The 15,680-nt window shown below is 44.1% G+C and overlaps 1 protein-coding gene across 2 annotated transcripts; it reads right to left on the bottom strand.

Annotated features, from left to right (window-relative positions):
• Positions 1-225: 225 nt before the first annotated feature.
• Positions 226-14,863, bottom strand: PLOD1 (procollagen-lysine,2-oxoglutarate 5-dioxygenase 1). Of its 2 annotated transcripts, XM_042477981.1 has the most exons (20): positions 14,743-14,863; positions 14,501-14,570; positions 10,466-10,557; positions 9,404-9,540; positions 9,060-9,223; positions 8,567-8,679; positions 8,233-8,296; positions 7,643-7,740; positions 7,358-7,459; positions 6,885-7,016; positions 6,391-6,512; positions 5,849-5,953; positions 5,242-5,367; positions 4,848-4,989; positions 4,414-4,527; positions 4,100-4,165; positions 3,043-3,147; positions 2,694-2,840; positions 2,277-2,402; positions 226-1,719 (listed from the first exon to the last, which is right to left on the bottom strand). In XM_042477981.1, exons 2-20 carry the CDS (start codon positions 14,565-14,567, stop codon positions 1,564-1,566), a joined length of 2,178 nt encoding a protein of 725 aa, XP_042333915.1. In that variant the 5' UTR covers positions 14,568-14,570; positions 14,743-14,863; the 3' UTR covers positions 226-1,563. The 2 variants fall into 2 exon arrangements, with proteins under 2 accessions (XP_042333915.1, XP_042333914.1); XM_042477980.1 differs by lacking the exon at positions 14,743-14,863 and having other exon boundaries at positions 14,501-14,714.
• Between the last annotated feature and the right edge of the window lie 817 nt (positions 14,864-15,680).

Raw genomic sequence — 15,680 nt, 5'->3', positions numbered from 1 at the left:
TTCAAGCTGTGGAAATGCGCATCCCTACACAACCACCACCACCACCACCATCATCCCTTAAAAAATCATCTGAAAGGTTACTGGGAAAAGGAAAATGGAAAAATAAAGAAGAAAATAGGAAAATCTCTTGCACCACAACCCCCTGCGCCACATTCCCCAAAGGAAAGTGACGCATCCTTCAAATAAACACCAACACACAGATGAACGATAGCTTCACACGTCCGGTTGTTTTCAAGTTTTTAATGTACAACCTGCCCAAAAAATAATATCTGTCGAAATCTGTACACCTTTGTCCCAAAAAAACCACACTGACGTCCTAACGCTTAAAATAAATATGGGTCGCTGTCGGTGAAACCCTACACCCAAGGCATGGATGAGAAACGGTGCGCCACCCAAATTTGTGATCAAATGTTAATGGACCTGCCACACTTTACAACAGGACATGAACCCATAAGAAGTGCTTTCCCCAGAACCAGCACTTTCAAATGACGAGAAAAGAGATCCCACCTCAATGTTAGGAAGAACGTCTTGACTGTAAGAGCTGTTTGAAAGTGGAATCAGTTGGAAAGCGGTGGAGTCTCCTTTATACAGAAGTTGGATGGGCACCTCTCAGTCCCTTCCAACTTTCAGATTCTATCATTTTACGGATCTAGTCTTTGGTTCACTGCCTCACTTCCTTCTGGAAATAACAACACCGTTTTCGATCTGAGAAGTTCCTTCTGGAGAGCAGAAGTTAATGGGAACCCACCAAGAATGAGAACTTTGGGGAGAGGAGAGAAGCTAGTCTTCGCTTTAAGGAAGATTAGGCCTCGCTTCCTACATGCAAGTAATGCTTTATGCTTCTTTTTAAAAATGGGGAGTCCTCAGTTTTCATTCCGGAGTGACCATCGTCCATTCTGCCACCTCTAAAGCCAGGCCAGAGAGAAAGAGACCAATTCTAGCAAAGGTGCCAAGACAAGAGCATCACATTGTCCAATGGTTTAGTTTATGCCTAGATGTTGACTGCTATGGGGCAAGAAGAGGGATGCGCCATTTGAATGTTCTGGTTTGAGAATGTTCTGGGACAGAGTTACAGGAAGGAAAGAGAAGTGGGCACCTCGACTGGCAGCATTTTGGGCACCGTTTAGGGATGAGGATTTGGGTAGGAGGCACCGAATTTGTTGGGGAAACTCTATGGAAACAAGTGCCGCAACGAGACTGGCACAAAATGCCTGGGTGGGGGATCGCGTCCCGTTCTAATCTGAGAACTAAGGATAGCAAATGAGACAGCAGAAGCATCCTTGCCTTGGGTACCACACTACCTTTGGTCGATGGGGAATTTTGGCATACTTATATTCTGGAACTAGAGATTGTCAAGGGGCAGCTTTGCAACCTAGGTACTACCTGCACGGTCTTAAGGACGCAACAGATCTGTATCCCAATATGTCCAATATGTTCGTAAAGCCAAGGATTCTCATTCCCCACAGAGGTTTCCGGTTGAAATGGAAAGTCAGCAGGAATAGAACCCCATTTCTTTCTCTCTGTCCCTCTCACATGCTTTATCTCCGTATGGAAGAGGTGGCTCTAAGGGTCGAGGAAGGAGACCGCTATGTAGCGGGTCCCTTTGGTGGTGGGCAGGCCCTCATGGTAATGCGTCAGGCGGCCCGGGTGCATGAGAGTCCAGCCCTTCCGGGGCGCACGGATGGAGCAGTTGTAGCGCAGGAACCGACAACCTCCGCCCTGCGGAAGGAAAAACGTGGGGTCAATGGAAAGCCTGGGTTTTATTTTGTCACTTAATTCGTTACTATCCCACCTTTCTCCCAAATTGAAACATCTTATATCATGGATATTAAAACATCTCCCATATTTCCCATCTGCCAGGAGTGCTTTCATTATAGTATATTCCTGCATGGCAGGGGGTTGGATTTAATGGCCCTTGAGGTCTCTTCCAACTCTATGATTCTATGAGTAGGAGACACACAAACACATGTTTTTCCCCATATTAAAGCATTATCGTAAATTGTCTATATTAAGCTGAATAGCACACCACACTGTTATAGGGCTATTATTCCACTTTAACTGCTATGGCTGCCTCCTGTGGAATCCTGGGATTTGCAGTTCAGGGAGGGGCATTTAGCATCCTCAGCCAGAGACCTCTAATGTCAGACTAAGGTCTCACCAGACTCTAAATGCATCTAAGAAAGCTCACGCTGCCAATTTCTTTCTTTCAGTTAATTTCAAAGGTGCTACACAATCTCCCAACTCACCAGATTACAACGATCTTTCTTGGAACATACCTCATAATCGATCCCAACGCGGTTCAGGGCAATGTTGATGGTGAAGGTGGAGGCGTCGTGATGCGGCATCAGTGATGGCTGCTCTTCGGGTTTGTACCGGACGACGAAGGCCAATTCGAACTGGGTCTGGAGGGGAAGAGACCAAAAAAGGGAGCTGTCTTTTGGCAACAGAGCCTGGAAAAGTTACTTTCTTAGCCTACAGCTCTCAGAATCTCCCAGTCAGCATGGTCCTTACATTTTGGGAGACACAGTATGACTCCCATATCCGTGGGGATACATTCCCAAACATAAGTGAAAATCAGGGATAATGGTGGATCTGGTATTTCTGATGGAAGGTGACCATACAGTCTCCCTAGAAGACCTCCAGATGCCTAGAGAGATCTTGTATCAGGACCACTGGTGTTCAAAGGTGCTTACCCTGGTGTAGTATCCTGGGTACAGCTTTTCGGTGATGGGCGCAATGTAGTCCAGGAGAAACTTGTACCACTCCCGCTCAAAGTTGATTTGGTTCATGTGGATGTCGATGGTCGGGACGTTTTCATATCCTCCCAGGATCCTGGTATCCTGCAACATTTTAAGACGTGGTTATTTCTTTGAAGCAAGCTAATAATTGCATTGATTTATTGAAAATATTTTGATGGTACCTTTCATTTAAAAACAGAAAGAAAAGCCCAGGAAACAGTTGCCAAAAAATACCCCATACCTGCTCCATTATAATTTGCGTACATGCCCAAATACATTGAGATTTTTAAGGAGGTTGCCTTACTGTGTTGTCTCCTTTTGACCACTGGCCAAAATTCTCCATCTCCTCGACCAGTTCATCGCAAGCCGCATCCGTAAAGAGAGGGAACCAGTAAACATCTGGGCATGGCTGGCAAGGCAGAGGAACAACAAGAGCCTTAAGCAGAAGGGCAGGAAGGCAGATTGACCTGACATAAATCCCCAGGGCTGCTTCTTGTATGAAATGTCACCACGTATATTGGAGATTGTATAGCATCGCTGCAAAAGTCACATTTTGCAGACACACAACCACTAGCGAAACAGTGCCGTTTCAAAGCTACAAGGGCAACCTAAACCTAATGTTGCTGTGCTACTTTGCATTACTTCTTCCTAATAAGCCAATTCTGCACATATCTGATCTGGGCTTTATAGTATTGTTTCACCCGTATGTTGCTCGCTTCTTTGGCAATGGCTGGTTGAGCTGCATTTTTAGTTAAATGGAAAGCAACCAGCTAAGCCATCAATGGTAGTAGATCTCTGGGGCAGCAAACTCACTTATTATAAAGGATTTATATGCTTCACCTTCTTATAAGTCCACATGGCAGCTTGCAAACAGAAGAAATACACATGAAAGCAAGAAGCAATTTTTAAAAAACCAAACATTTTGCAATGATCTTAAAAATAAGCAAAAGGAAGGCACCAGCTGACATGAATACTCTATAACACAGAAAAACTGGTTCAGAGAGTGATCTAACTATTTGGGAAGTTGGAGTACTATCTAGCTGTCTTCTAAAACTCTCCATAGGCAGCAAAGGAGTAAAGGGGGCATTTAGATCTTGCGACTGTGTAATAGGGTATAGACTAGCCAGATGGATGTAGTTGGCTACACTTGTGATGATCCCTTGCTTTTGCCTGTGGTGACCCTGCCCTTGATATGACCAGCCCAATCCTGGCTGATATTAAATATATATCTTAGAGAAGAAAGTTCAACTGCCATGACAAAAAAGAAAAATCCCTGAAAGCCTGGCGGGAGATCTCTCTTTTTGACCTCTCCGTCTCCTCATCCCCCTTGTTCAAGAAGAACGAGTTCAAGAGCAATTTACCGTTTCCACCAATTTCCCTTTTAAGGCGGCGGTGTAGTTTTCGTGAATGTATTTTTCCTTCCAGTCCTGTGTCGGGAGAAAAGAAAAGGGAAAGAAAAATGGAGGAAGGCAAGTTGCTTGGTAGATTAAACCCGGAGCACTATGCAGCAATGCCAGGCAGCTGTCTACACATGTGTCCCTAATGTGTTGCCTCTGGTGAGAATTGCCAGAGGCAGTGGCAAGCAACATAGTGAGGAAGGATGTGTAGAAAGCTGTCTGGTTTTCTAGGAAGGTAAAAGAGGGAATCTTGGGCAGCTCAAGGGCCAGAACCTTACCTCTGGGTTGCTGAAGATCTGCCAAAGATCGTTGTGCAGATGCGTCGTCTGATAATTTTCCAGGGACAGGATGTGTCCAAACTGGTGTTGATTTGTCACAAACAGGAAGATGCCCTGAAGATTAGAAAACAAATACTTTGCTAGTCAGCTCCAGAGTGAATCCAGCCACTGGATAAAAATTCCCAGGCGGGATTCCAAACAGTAAAGGATTTAAGAACCTTTGACAACAGGTTTGACAACAATTCCCATCATTCCTGGCTATTAATTGGGAATTTGAACTCAGACAACATCTGGATGGCTACTATTTCCAAACCTCGGCGGTGGTGATTCAAAGGAGCACTTTTCGGGGTTAAAATACAGGTGATGCTTAATGTGCAGGCATTTTGAAATCTAAGTTTTGTAGTGAGTAGTGAAAAGTGGCTTGCCACACCAACCTGTTCCCGGATGTTGTGGCAAAGAGCCATATCTGCATCCAGTTTGCCACTGCGGAAAAGCGCGGGTTGTGTGAGTTGGGATCTCAGGATGCTGCCGTCGATCAAGTAGACACTGGAGATGTATGGGACATTCCAGAGGCCGCTAAAAGAGACACAGAGTGCATGAGAGTACAAAGAGAACCCGTGCCTATATGAAATCACATTAAAAAATGTACTATATAAAATGACTACAATTGGAGCTGGAAGGTTGAGTCAATAAACCAGTCAGTGACATATTTCCGATAGATTAGTCAATTAAATAATTATTTAATAACATTTTAAATTTTTAATGGTGGCAGTGTTGTGTGCTGAATCAGGACTATTAGAAGGCATGGGCCTCCTTCCCGATACTTACGTTCTTCGTCCCTGAACAATATCCACGTAATCCTCAGAGCGGGCATAGTAGCCTTCAGCACTCAGAGCACCCCAGAAGTTTGACCACAGCTTTCCAAGGCGGCACACAAGTGGCGCAATCACCAACCTGTGGGAAGGGGAAAAGAAGGGTTAAAAGAAAAACAAGCATCAGTGTGCATCTGGTATAGCGGAACACGGATAGTGGGGTATAGTGGAACAAGGATAGGTCATTTCCAATTGTTTGACCACTGTGAACCTCCAAGACCGTGGTGGATTAAATGCTGTAACTCTTTGTCATAAATTAAATGTAGTGAATAATCTCTCCAACTAGTTCTTGCTAATCCTAAAAACAGAAAGGAGTTAATCTGGTCAGTGGCTTCCAGGCTGAAACTAACATTTGGGTGCTTTTATCTCTCCGCCCCACCAATATCTAAAATTGTAGAGTTTGCTCAAAATTAAATAAAAGCATCACAGAGGTTTGCAGTATCCATAATTTCTTTTAATTTAACATCTACAATTGTGGTTGGTCTACAGAGAGGCAAAACTTTTCCTTGGCCTTGTCAAACCCATTGATGGGGAATAAAGGGAAGCCAGAATAACAAACTCACTTGTTCTGCTCAATGAGGATCCGCAAAGTATCTGGGTCCTTCAGCGCCACTTCGGCATCCAGGCTGAAGTAGTATTCGCAAACAGGGTCCTGTCGACACAGATCTCTAGAAGGAAGCCGAAGGATGAGGACAGGGTTAGCTCCAGAGCCAAAGAAAAGGCTTGATATTGTTCAAAGGTGATCTACTGGATTACTGTCATGGGCTTTATATGTGGGGCTGTCTTTGCAAACTGCTCAGAAACTTCAGTGGGTCCAAAATGCTGGAGCCAGAATGCGGTTTGGGAACAGATTACTCCCATGCTGCACAACTTTGCTGGCTACCAGAGTTCCTTGTTGTGTGCCTTCAAGTAACTTCTGACTTATGGCAACCCTAAAGCCAACTAAAATGGGGTTTTCTTGGCACAATTTATTCAGAGAGGGTTTGCCTTTGCTTCTCTCTGAGGCTGAGACAGTGTGACTTGCCCAAGGCTGCCCAGGGCATTTCCATGTCCATGGGGGACCTGAATGTTGCCGGCAAACCTCGCAATGTTTTCCGTTCCTTACATGCCCATGTTCCGAGCGTCGGCATTTTCCACGCGATCCTCTGGTCCAACCACTTTGACCCAGCGATATTCCTCCCTGTGTCCATTCACAAATGTGTTCACCTGGGAGAGGTGATGCTCTTCCTGCACACAAAGCATAAGGAGGCAGGTTACACCTGAGTAATCACAACTGGCCCAGAGAAACAGTCACATTCACTAGTTGGCCTTGTGTCTCTGTATGTGTGCATTCAATTCGTCCATCAACCTATGTCAATCCCATATGTTTCAGGCAAGGAATCCTCAGAGCTGGTTTTGCCCTTCCTCTGAAATCTAGCCTCCAGCACCTTGTATTCCTTGGTGGTCTCCTATCCAAGGACTAACCAGGGCTGACCCTACTTAACTTCCAAGATCAGACAGGATCTGTGCCGTTTAGGCTGAAGCAGCCTTGTATTGGTCTGTCTCAAACGTTCCAAATCGCTGTGCAGAAAACTCAGCAACCCTGATCCTGGTACTCACACGATTGTGGATGAACAGCTGGATCCGTCTTTTCGGGTAACGGAGCTTCTGAAGCCGTTCGAAGAACTGGCTGAGGAACGGCGTTGGCTGCTCAATGAAGACACCAATGAGAACCATGGGAAACGTATCCTCCTGTAAGCCAGGCAAAGTAGAACATACAAAGAGCATGGTTGGGTCAGATTGCAATGATCATCTAGCCTGGGACTAGTTTCCAAAGAATGGATGGATAGAAAGCCAATAAGAACATGTAACTCTGGGGATGAATATAGGAAGCATACAACTTTCTTGCTGTAACAGCTTCATTGGCTTCTGGTCTGCTTCCTGGCAGAATTCAAAGAACTGGGTATGGCAGCTGAGAAGGTTCAACTTTATAGCCCAAAGGGGTCAACTGATTATCGCCCCAGTTCATGTGCCTTTCTTAGTCCTTGGATTCTCTTCCTTCTGGCCCTGTCTCATGTAACATCAGCCCTTACCGTCAGGTTCTTCAGACTCTTCAAGCCTTCGCCACAAACGGCGCATCCCATTTCAAAGGTCCAGGTCTGAGGAATATAGTTGCCCAGGTAGTTCAGTTGCAACTTTGAAGAGAGAAAAAAAGATAACCAGATTTGTATGTGTCGAAAGGTTGCATCACCAAGTCAAAAGGCTGCATCAGCAATTTCATTGCAGAAACCCAAGACCGTAAAGCTGGAAGGGACCCCAAGGGCCACCTAATCCAGCCCCATGCCAGGTAGGAAGGTATACATCGAAACTCAGCTTACCTTGGTCGGCCCATTGCCATGAATCAGAACCGGGAGGGTGTCAAAGGCTAAGTTCCGCGCTCTCACTCGGCCGTTTTCAAATTTCAGAACCACCTCGTCTTCAAAAGAGATATTTTTCATATTATCATTTATCAAAAACGGTGACTTTTCTTTATTCCTTTTTATCTGAGCATCTCAGGGCAGAGTCCTTGTTTAGCATTAGAACCACTATTGCATGTATGTATGCGCCTTCAAGCTGCCTGTTGACTAAAGGCAACTTCATGAATTTCAGAAGGTTGTCTTAAATTAAGGACTACTCAGAGGTGGCTTTGCCAGTTCCTTCCTCTGAAGTATAGCCTACAGCGCCTAGTATTAAGTGACGGTCTCCCTTCCAAGGACTAACTCAGGCTGACCCTTCTTAGTTTCCAAGAGAGGATCTGGTGCCTTTAGGTTATTAGGTCCATCTCTGATCTAACTGAGTAATAACTGTAATCGCACTATTAATTCAGTAAGATTTTAAAATTAGATAACATCACTATCCAGATGCCTTATGACTTCTCACATGGCACCTACTTTAGTGAAACTACCCCTCTCCTTTCCCAGATTCTCACCTAGAGCACCGTTGAGGTTTTGGAAGATCCGGCATCTGTGGTCCAAAGTTATATTGATGCTTTCCTACACGTCAGGAAGGGAAAAGAAGCATAGAATCAAAATGGCTGGAAAGAAATTGTAAGCTTGTCCCTTATAGGGCTGGCAGGAGTCTCTTATTTTTAAGGGGCGTTCCCTATTACAAGGTTGGAAAGTCTTTTCCTTTATAAAGACGGAATAAAATGCCAAAATCATACATTGGGGAGTGGGCCCATCATAAAGACCAACATGTGTGCATCATGTAATTTATTAATGTGGCTAAGATGCTAATTTTGCAGAGAAATACATGGCATTTACCCGCTTTTCAGGATCCAAGAAAGCTTTAGTATAAAACAGCTGGTCGCTAGCGCTGTCAGGGCCCTCCCAATCTGCCACAAGTTTGCTCAGAAATGGAGCATAACCGATGAACCCTGTATAAAGAGAGAATAGCAACACTCTGTCGGTTAAGAAAGAAACCTAAACGCAACCCTTTTGTCAACTGGTGTTTCAACAAACAAGGCAAGCAATATGAAAACTTGTTCCATTGCATTTTAACTTTTGTTAGTTTGAAAATCTCGTTTTGTTCTGTTTTAGCACTTCTGTAAGTTTTCTCGAGGAAAGTAGGTTATAAACAAAACAAAATCAGATCAAATAAACTTCAGGATCCACTGTTGCTTTCCAAGAGATAAAGATGGCAGCCCACAAATCCATATTTGATCCCTGTTCCATTTTTTTCTCTTTACAAATGCTGCATGTCTGTTTCTTCTAAGATTGAGCCTTCCTTTCCAAAGGCTCTTCTTCCTCTTCTTACCTCCAGATCCGAGGAACCGTTTCCCTTCTCGGACTTGAGGGTACTTGGCTTCCAACCGCCGGTCCGGATAGATGAGCGTCTCTGACGAAAAGACAACCTTGGACTTGGCCTGTTTGAATTTCTTCAGGAGTTCTGCAGGCCCTGATGCAAAGATAACGTCGTAGCTGCAATGGTGGGAAGAGAAATGGCGAGGAGAAAGAAAGAGAGATGAATCCAATAATGTGTTGGATGAGGATGACGACAATGACGACTTTCATTTATAGCCCCATCTTTGCCCAAAATTGGGACCTACAGCATTCTGTGACTCTATGCAACACGCACAGACCCTTCTCCATTCCACATACCTCTCCGTGAAGAGGATAACCAAATCCTCCTTGTCTGCGTATTCTTCAAGAACCGATTTCAAGAGACGGACCTTCTGCCCGCCTCCTGCCGTTTTCTTATCGTCTTCGCCATGCCATGCTTCGCCCAGCCCTAGGACCTGGAATGTCAAAGTAGATTTATAATAAAATCTATTTCATGGCCTTCCATTTCATAAGTCACTTTATGTGTATTTCTATGCTCCAAGTCCATCATGAAACCGCATTGCCAATGTAACTATGGCTGTATCTGTGATGCAGAATTAATACAGTTTGACACTGCTTTAACCACCACGGCTCCATCCTATGGAATCATGTGCAGTCCTGGGATTTGTAGTTTGTTGTACCACCAGACTCTCACATCCCAGAATTCCACATCAGTGAGCAATGGCAGTTCAGGTTGTATCACACAGCATTATTTCTGCAGTGTGGATGCAGCCATAGTTACAATGGCGGCTTCATGATGGAGCTGGAGCAATCTTCAGGTTAGATCGGGGGCTCTGACTGTCTGATCAAGGACGTAGCCAGGATTTTAGGAAGGGGGGGGGGCAGACTTAATGGCCCCCTTTTTTAATGGGGTTTGGGGGCGGGGGCGCCGCAGCCCACCCCATTCATTTTTTTTATGGGGGGGGGGGGGGCCCCACCCCCAAAACCCCCCCCCCCCTTGGCTACATCCCTGGTCTGATGATGACAGCCACCCAAACCTACCTTTTCAGCCTGGCAGTGTCCAAAGGGAAGAGTTTCTGAGGCCCTACAGATCAGGAAATGCTAAGGAATTGTGTCTGTAGCACTATCCTTGTAGTAGGGTGTATTGAGAACACACAGCTGGAGACACCACTCCAGGTCACAACTGCTTGTATCAATGGACTGCATGAGCAGAACAGCACTACAGATGTCATTTCCCAGCACCCTGATCTCCAGCACCTTGGAAACCCTCCATTTGGGTGCAACAAGGCTGAAAAGGGAGGTTTCACTCAAATATAGTATACCCGATATATGCAGTCGTAACATAGATGCACTCATAACCAGACCTTCTGTGAGCATCACCTTGATTTCGTAGTTGAAGAACTGAGCGGATCTTTGGAACCGTCGGAAGCCTTCTGTCTCTTTCGTGGCCACAGTGAGAACCAATAAATCATCTATGGAGAAAGCAGAAAGAAAATCAGGCTACAAGTCTCCCACTGAGGACAATCCTTGTTTCAGCTTGTCTTTGGGTGCATCTATACTGTAGAAACAATGCAGTTTAATACCACTTTAACTGCCACAGTTCCATCCTAGAAATCCTGGGGTTTGTGGTTTTGTGAGGCACTACAAAAGGCTAAAGATCTTGCTAAATCCAGGGATTCCATAGGATGGAGCTACAGCACTTAAAGTGGTGACAAACTGCATTATTTCTAAAGTGTACATGGACCTTAGGTAAGTTTGCGTCTATCTCTTTCTTTCTCCGTCTGTTTGTGGGCCAGGCCTGGCTTCTCAACCCAGATTGAAAAAGAAGGGGAATAAAGAACATTTTGGCGCTGGTTTCTGAAAAACAAACATCTCAATGAAAGGCTTTTCTCTCAGCCATGCGCCACTGTTTACCCTCCCCAGCCTTTATAGGGGTGCAATGGACCAGAGATTTTGGCACAGTGTTGGAACATTATGAGGCTGTGTTTCGTCTTGTATCTTGCTCTCTGGCAAGCATGCTTTGCGTTCCAGATGTCTTGTGAACTAAATATAAAATTGTTCAGGTCTTCTCCTTTTTCCTGTCCGCTTGGAAGAGGAAAATAAAGAGGGAATCAGTAAACCTGATATCTTTGCTCCATTTCTGCTTGATGGCCCACCAAAAAACCAATCTTGCGCTGATGTACTGCCATAGTTTACTGGACCGTATCTTTTTCTGCAAAGTCCTTTTTAAACTGAAGGTACTAACAAGGGAGGAGAGCCAGCATGGCATAGCGGTTTCAGTGTTGGGCTACGACTCTGGAGACCAGGGTTCGATTCCATGCTCAGCCATAAAAACCCACTGGGTGACTTTGTCCAAATTGCATGTGCTCAGCCTCAGGGGAAGGCAATGGTAAAAATCCTCCGGAGACATCTGCCAAGAAAACCCTGGAAACTCTTTCCAACTGGTTCCTTGTGGGAACAATGTATGGCAAAACAGGAGCAATCTTAAGAGACAGTGGTAGAATAGAATCTGGGAAACCTTCACGGTTATTATATATCCCCTTCACACTCTTTAAAAGCTGGTGTTGGCTTTCACATTCCCAGGTGCTCCGATGATACAGCAACTGGGTGTTTCCAGCATTCAGTGCGCTCAGGCATTGAAATCCTTTTCCTCCCAAGCACCACGCTAGGGCCTCTCGAGGTCTTGAAAATCCATCCAGATGTTCAGATGCAAATAACATCTGGTTGGTCCATTGTGAGGTCTCAGCGGCACCGGATGTGCCAAGCTGGATGCAAGGAAAAAATGCAGCTGCCTTGGATCTGGGGATGTGCTTGCGCATTAGAAATTGCCAATGCTCTGATATGTGAGTGTCCCAGATATAAATGACCACTGGAACCAGGATACTGGAACCAGGAAGGCGCATATTTTCTAATGTCTTTGTTGTTACACACCTTCAGGTCAATTCTGACTTATGGCAAATGGATCTGAGAGTTTTCTTGGCCAGAGTGAGTCCAAGGAGGCTTGCCATTGCCATCTCCTTGGGCTGAGAGACTGTGACTTGCCCCAGGTCACCTGTGACTAAGTGGGAATTTGGACCCTAGGTTGCATCCATACTACTATATACAGTTATTGCAGTGTGATCCCACTGGGATTTGGAATCCTGGGATATATAGACTGCTATTTCCACCTGAACATGTTTTGACTTATGGTCTTCCTCGGTGGCTACGGTTCATGTGTAAATTCCCATATCGTCAAAAACAAACCCAACAACATCCATTAACTACAAACACCATGAATTAAAATCACGAGGGTGCATAAAATAGGTTGCTTACAACAAACAAAATCCTAACAAGATACAGAGTATTCAGCATACAGGGAAGCTCCCAATTTCTCCCCTGTTTTTCCACAGTCTGTTCAATACCTTGTGAGTACAAAGACTTTAAAATAGTTATACTGAATATTTACTCTGGCAAATAGACTCATGGGATGAATAAATGCACTACAAACCCATAACCAGGTTGTTGTTTTTGCAAAGGAAACAGATCAACGCAACATATTTGTGTATGTATAATACAGATGCAATACACTGATGTTAAGCAATGCTGGTGTGGGTAATAGTGGTCTCATGTGTTTTCCAGTACCCCCATAAGCGACCAAGTGCAATACGGAGACCACAAAGCCATGTTAAATTTATTACTATAGATTTTACTCTCCCGCTTCTCTCCCTTTACCGACAAGAGGAAGGATTTATTGCAGCTCTTAAAAGAACAGGCAAAGCCCTGAAGATGTTTTCTTTTTAAAAACATCATTTTGAGACGAAGCATTTACACTCCACTCAAGGGACATTGTTGGTCTAAATGCAGCAGCATTTCCAGGGCTGAGATCAGCGGACGGACAGATGGGGGTATCATATTTCCCAGGCGAAGGAAAGAAGGTTTCACTGTGCAAAGAGCCAAAGTTCCTGAAATCTGAGGAAAAGGCAGCTGAGACAAGTCACAGTCCATGCATGCAATTTTTAATGTTTGTCTCCCCCCAAACATCTTTGGATCTCTGTTTCACGAGGGAAGGAGACCGGAAGGATGGAACGGGACATTCGTCGAAAGTGGACTCTCTTTTTCAAAAAGTGTACAAAATGCATTTTTTGCACCATGTGGCTTGCTTCCATTCCTCTCCCTCCTGGCCAAAAACCAAACGCCACTTCCAGGCCTACGTGCAGACCGTGATTTTGGATGGGGAGGGAATGGGTGCTTTGGTCGAATGCGCCCTGCCGCCACATCAGACATGTGCGGACACATGGCTGTCTGAATCTAACACCACCTGCCTAGAAAAGAAGAATGTTTCTCTTTCCTGAAGTATGCTCAAGTTGCATTTTAACCCCTTCCAGCTTCTTCTTTTACAGAGTCTGGGTGCATCAAATGGCTAAAGGGAAAGAATGCAGTCTGCCTACCCTATACAAGACCAATTTCAAACTCTGGGCGAATCTAAGGAGACCTTTATTGTGCGATTGTACTCCGGCTGCATCTTCACTGCAGTATTAATGCAGTTTGATACTGCTTTACTGTCATGGCTCAATGCTACGGAATCCTGGGATTTGTAACTCCTTGTGGCACCAGAGCTCCCTGAAAGAGAAGGCTAAATATATCTCACAATGCTACAAATTCCACAGTTCCACAGCACTGAGCCATGGTAGTTTCAGACATGATTTGAAGGTGCATAATATGGACAGGGTTCCATAAGTCAGACACAATCTGAAGGCGCATAATACGGACAGGGTTCCATACATCAGACACGATTTGAAGGCACATCATGCGGACAGGGTTCCACAAGTCAGACACAATTTGAAGGCACATAATATGGACAGGGTTCCATAAGTCAGACATGATTTGAAGGCACATAATGCAGACAGGGTTCCATACATCAGACACGATTTGAAGGTGCATAATCTGGACAGTCTTCCATAAATCAGACATGATTTGAAGGCACCTAATGTGGACAGGGTTCCGTAAATCAGAAACGATTTGAAGGCGCATAATCTGGACAGAGTTCCATGTCAGAAACGAAAATAATTATAATAAATATAATTTATCAGGGGTACAGGGGTGCAGTTAAAATTCTGTTGATGGTTTCACTGACTGGTTCAGAGGTGGAACAGACAGCCTCAGAGGACACCAGGGATGTTTAGCTTGGAGAAGAGAACACAAAGATGGTTGTTGTGCATCTTCAACTTGCCTCTGACTTACAGGGACCCTGGGATGACCAGATCCCTACGGATTTTAAACAGATCTTACCTCCAAAGAAACCCGCCAGAAGTTGTCAGAGGCTGGGAATTGAGGGCTAAACGTAGAGAGTTGTTCCAAGATAAGTATCTTGGAGTAAAAAAGTTTGTGCAAAAGTGTGTCGGGACATTTTAAAAAGTAATAAATGGGTTTCCTTACCTTGCTGTTGCTTGGCACTGTTGTTCTCTGGGGGCATCAGGAACAGCAGCATCAGGAGCATGAGCATGGCCTGGAAGTGGGGAAACATTGCAGAACTGATCTTACTTCTTTTTACTGCTTTTTTGGGGGGAGAGACAAGGAGAAGCAGCTGGGATGCAGCCCTCCAAAAGACCCAAGTCCCTCCCCAGCCAGGCTAGGGATGCTGTGCCACGCAATGCGCACGCCCCCGAAAAGGCGGGCACCTCTTCCTTCTCCACCTTCAATCCAGCCCATCTTCCCAAATCCAAGCCTGGCCTCTTGGAAGGAACCCAGCAGCATCCAAAATCTGAGACTGTCCTCAGCAGTGCAAAGGCCAAGGGCAGCCATAAACTGAAAGGGGGAAAAGAAGGAGACCACATCAGTTCTAGTATGAAAACAAAAGCACATAAAAGTTTATACGCTTTATACATTGATATTTATATATTGATATTTATCTATTTATTTATACGCCCTCTTACTCCCATCATAAACTTTAAAATAGTTTATGCGCTTTATACATTGATATTTATATACATTTATATACTGTATTTACTTATATGTGCTCTCTTATTCCCACCATGAACTTTAAATACTTTATATGCTTTATACATTATTTATATACATTTATTTATTTATTTATACACCCCCCTTACTCCCATCATAAACTTTAAGGTTTATATGCTTTGTACGTTTATATTTATATACATTTATATATCAATTTATACGCCCTCTTACTCCCATCATAAACTTTAAGGTTTATACGCTTTATACGTTTATATTTATATACATTTATATATTTATTTATACGCCCCTTTACTCCCATCCTAAACTTTAAATAGTTTATATGTTCTATACATTGATATTGATCTATCGATATTGATAACTTTATTGATATGCCCCTTTCCTCCCAAGCAACAAATTAAAAACATTTACAAAAAGTGTTTTTAAAATATATTTTTATTTTTATTAATAATGAAAACAATGATTTACAAAATAGGAATATACAACAGTCGTAATAATTCATACAAGTACAAATAACTCCATTTTAAAACCAGTTTTAAAAACACTACCCTAAAGAACAACAAAACAGATGGAAATGGAGCAGGCACTCTCTGCAGATGCTCAGAGGCACTCTGTCTTTAGGGGGAAATTGCTATATTAT

The sequence above is a fragment of the Sceloporus undulatus genome, chromosome 7, assembly GCF_019175285.1.
Source record: "Sceloporus undulatus isolate JIND9_A2432 ecotype Alabama chromosome 7, SceUnd_v1.1, whole genome shotgun sequence".
Taxonomy (NCBI): Eukaryota; Metazoa; Chordata; class Lepidosauria; order Squamata; family Phrynosomatidae; genus Sceloporus; species Sceloporus undulatus.
This window is presented reverse-complemented; position numbering and strand designations above follow the sequence as displayed.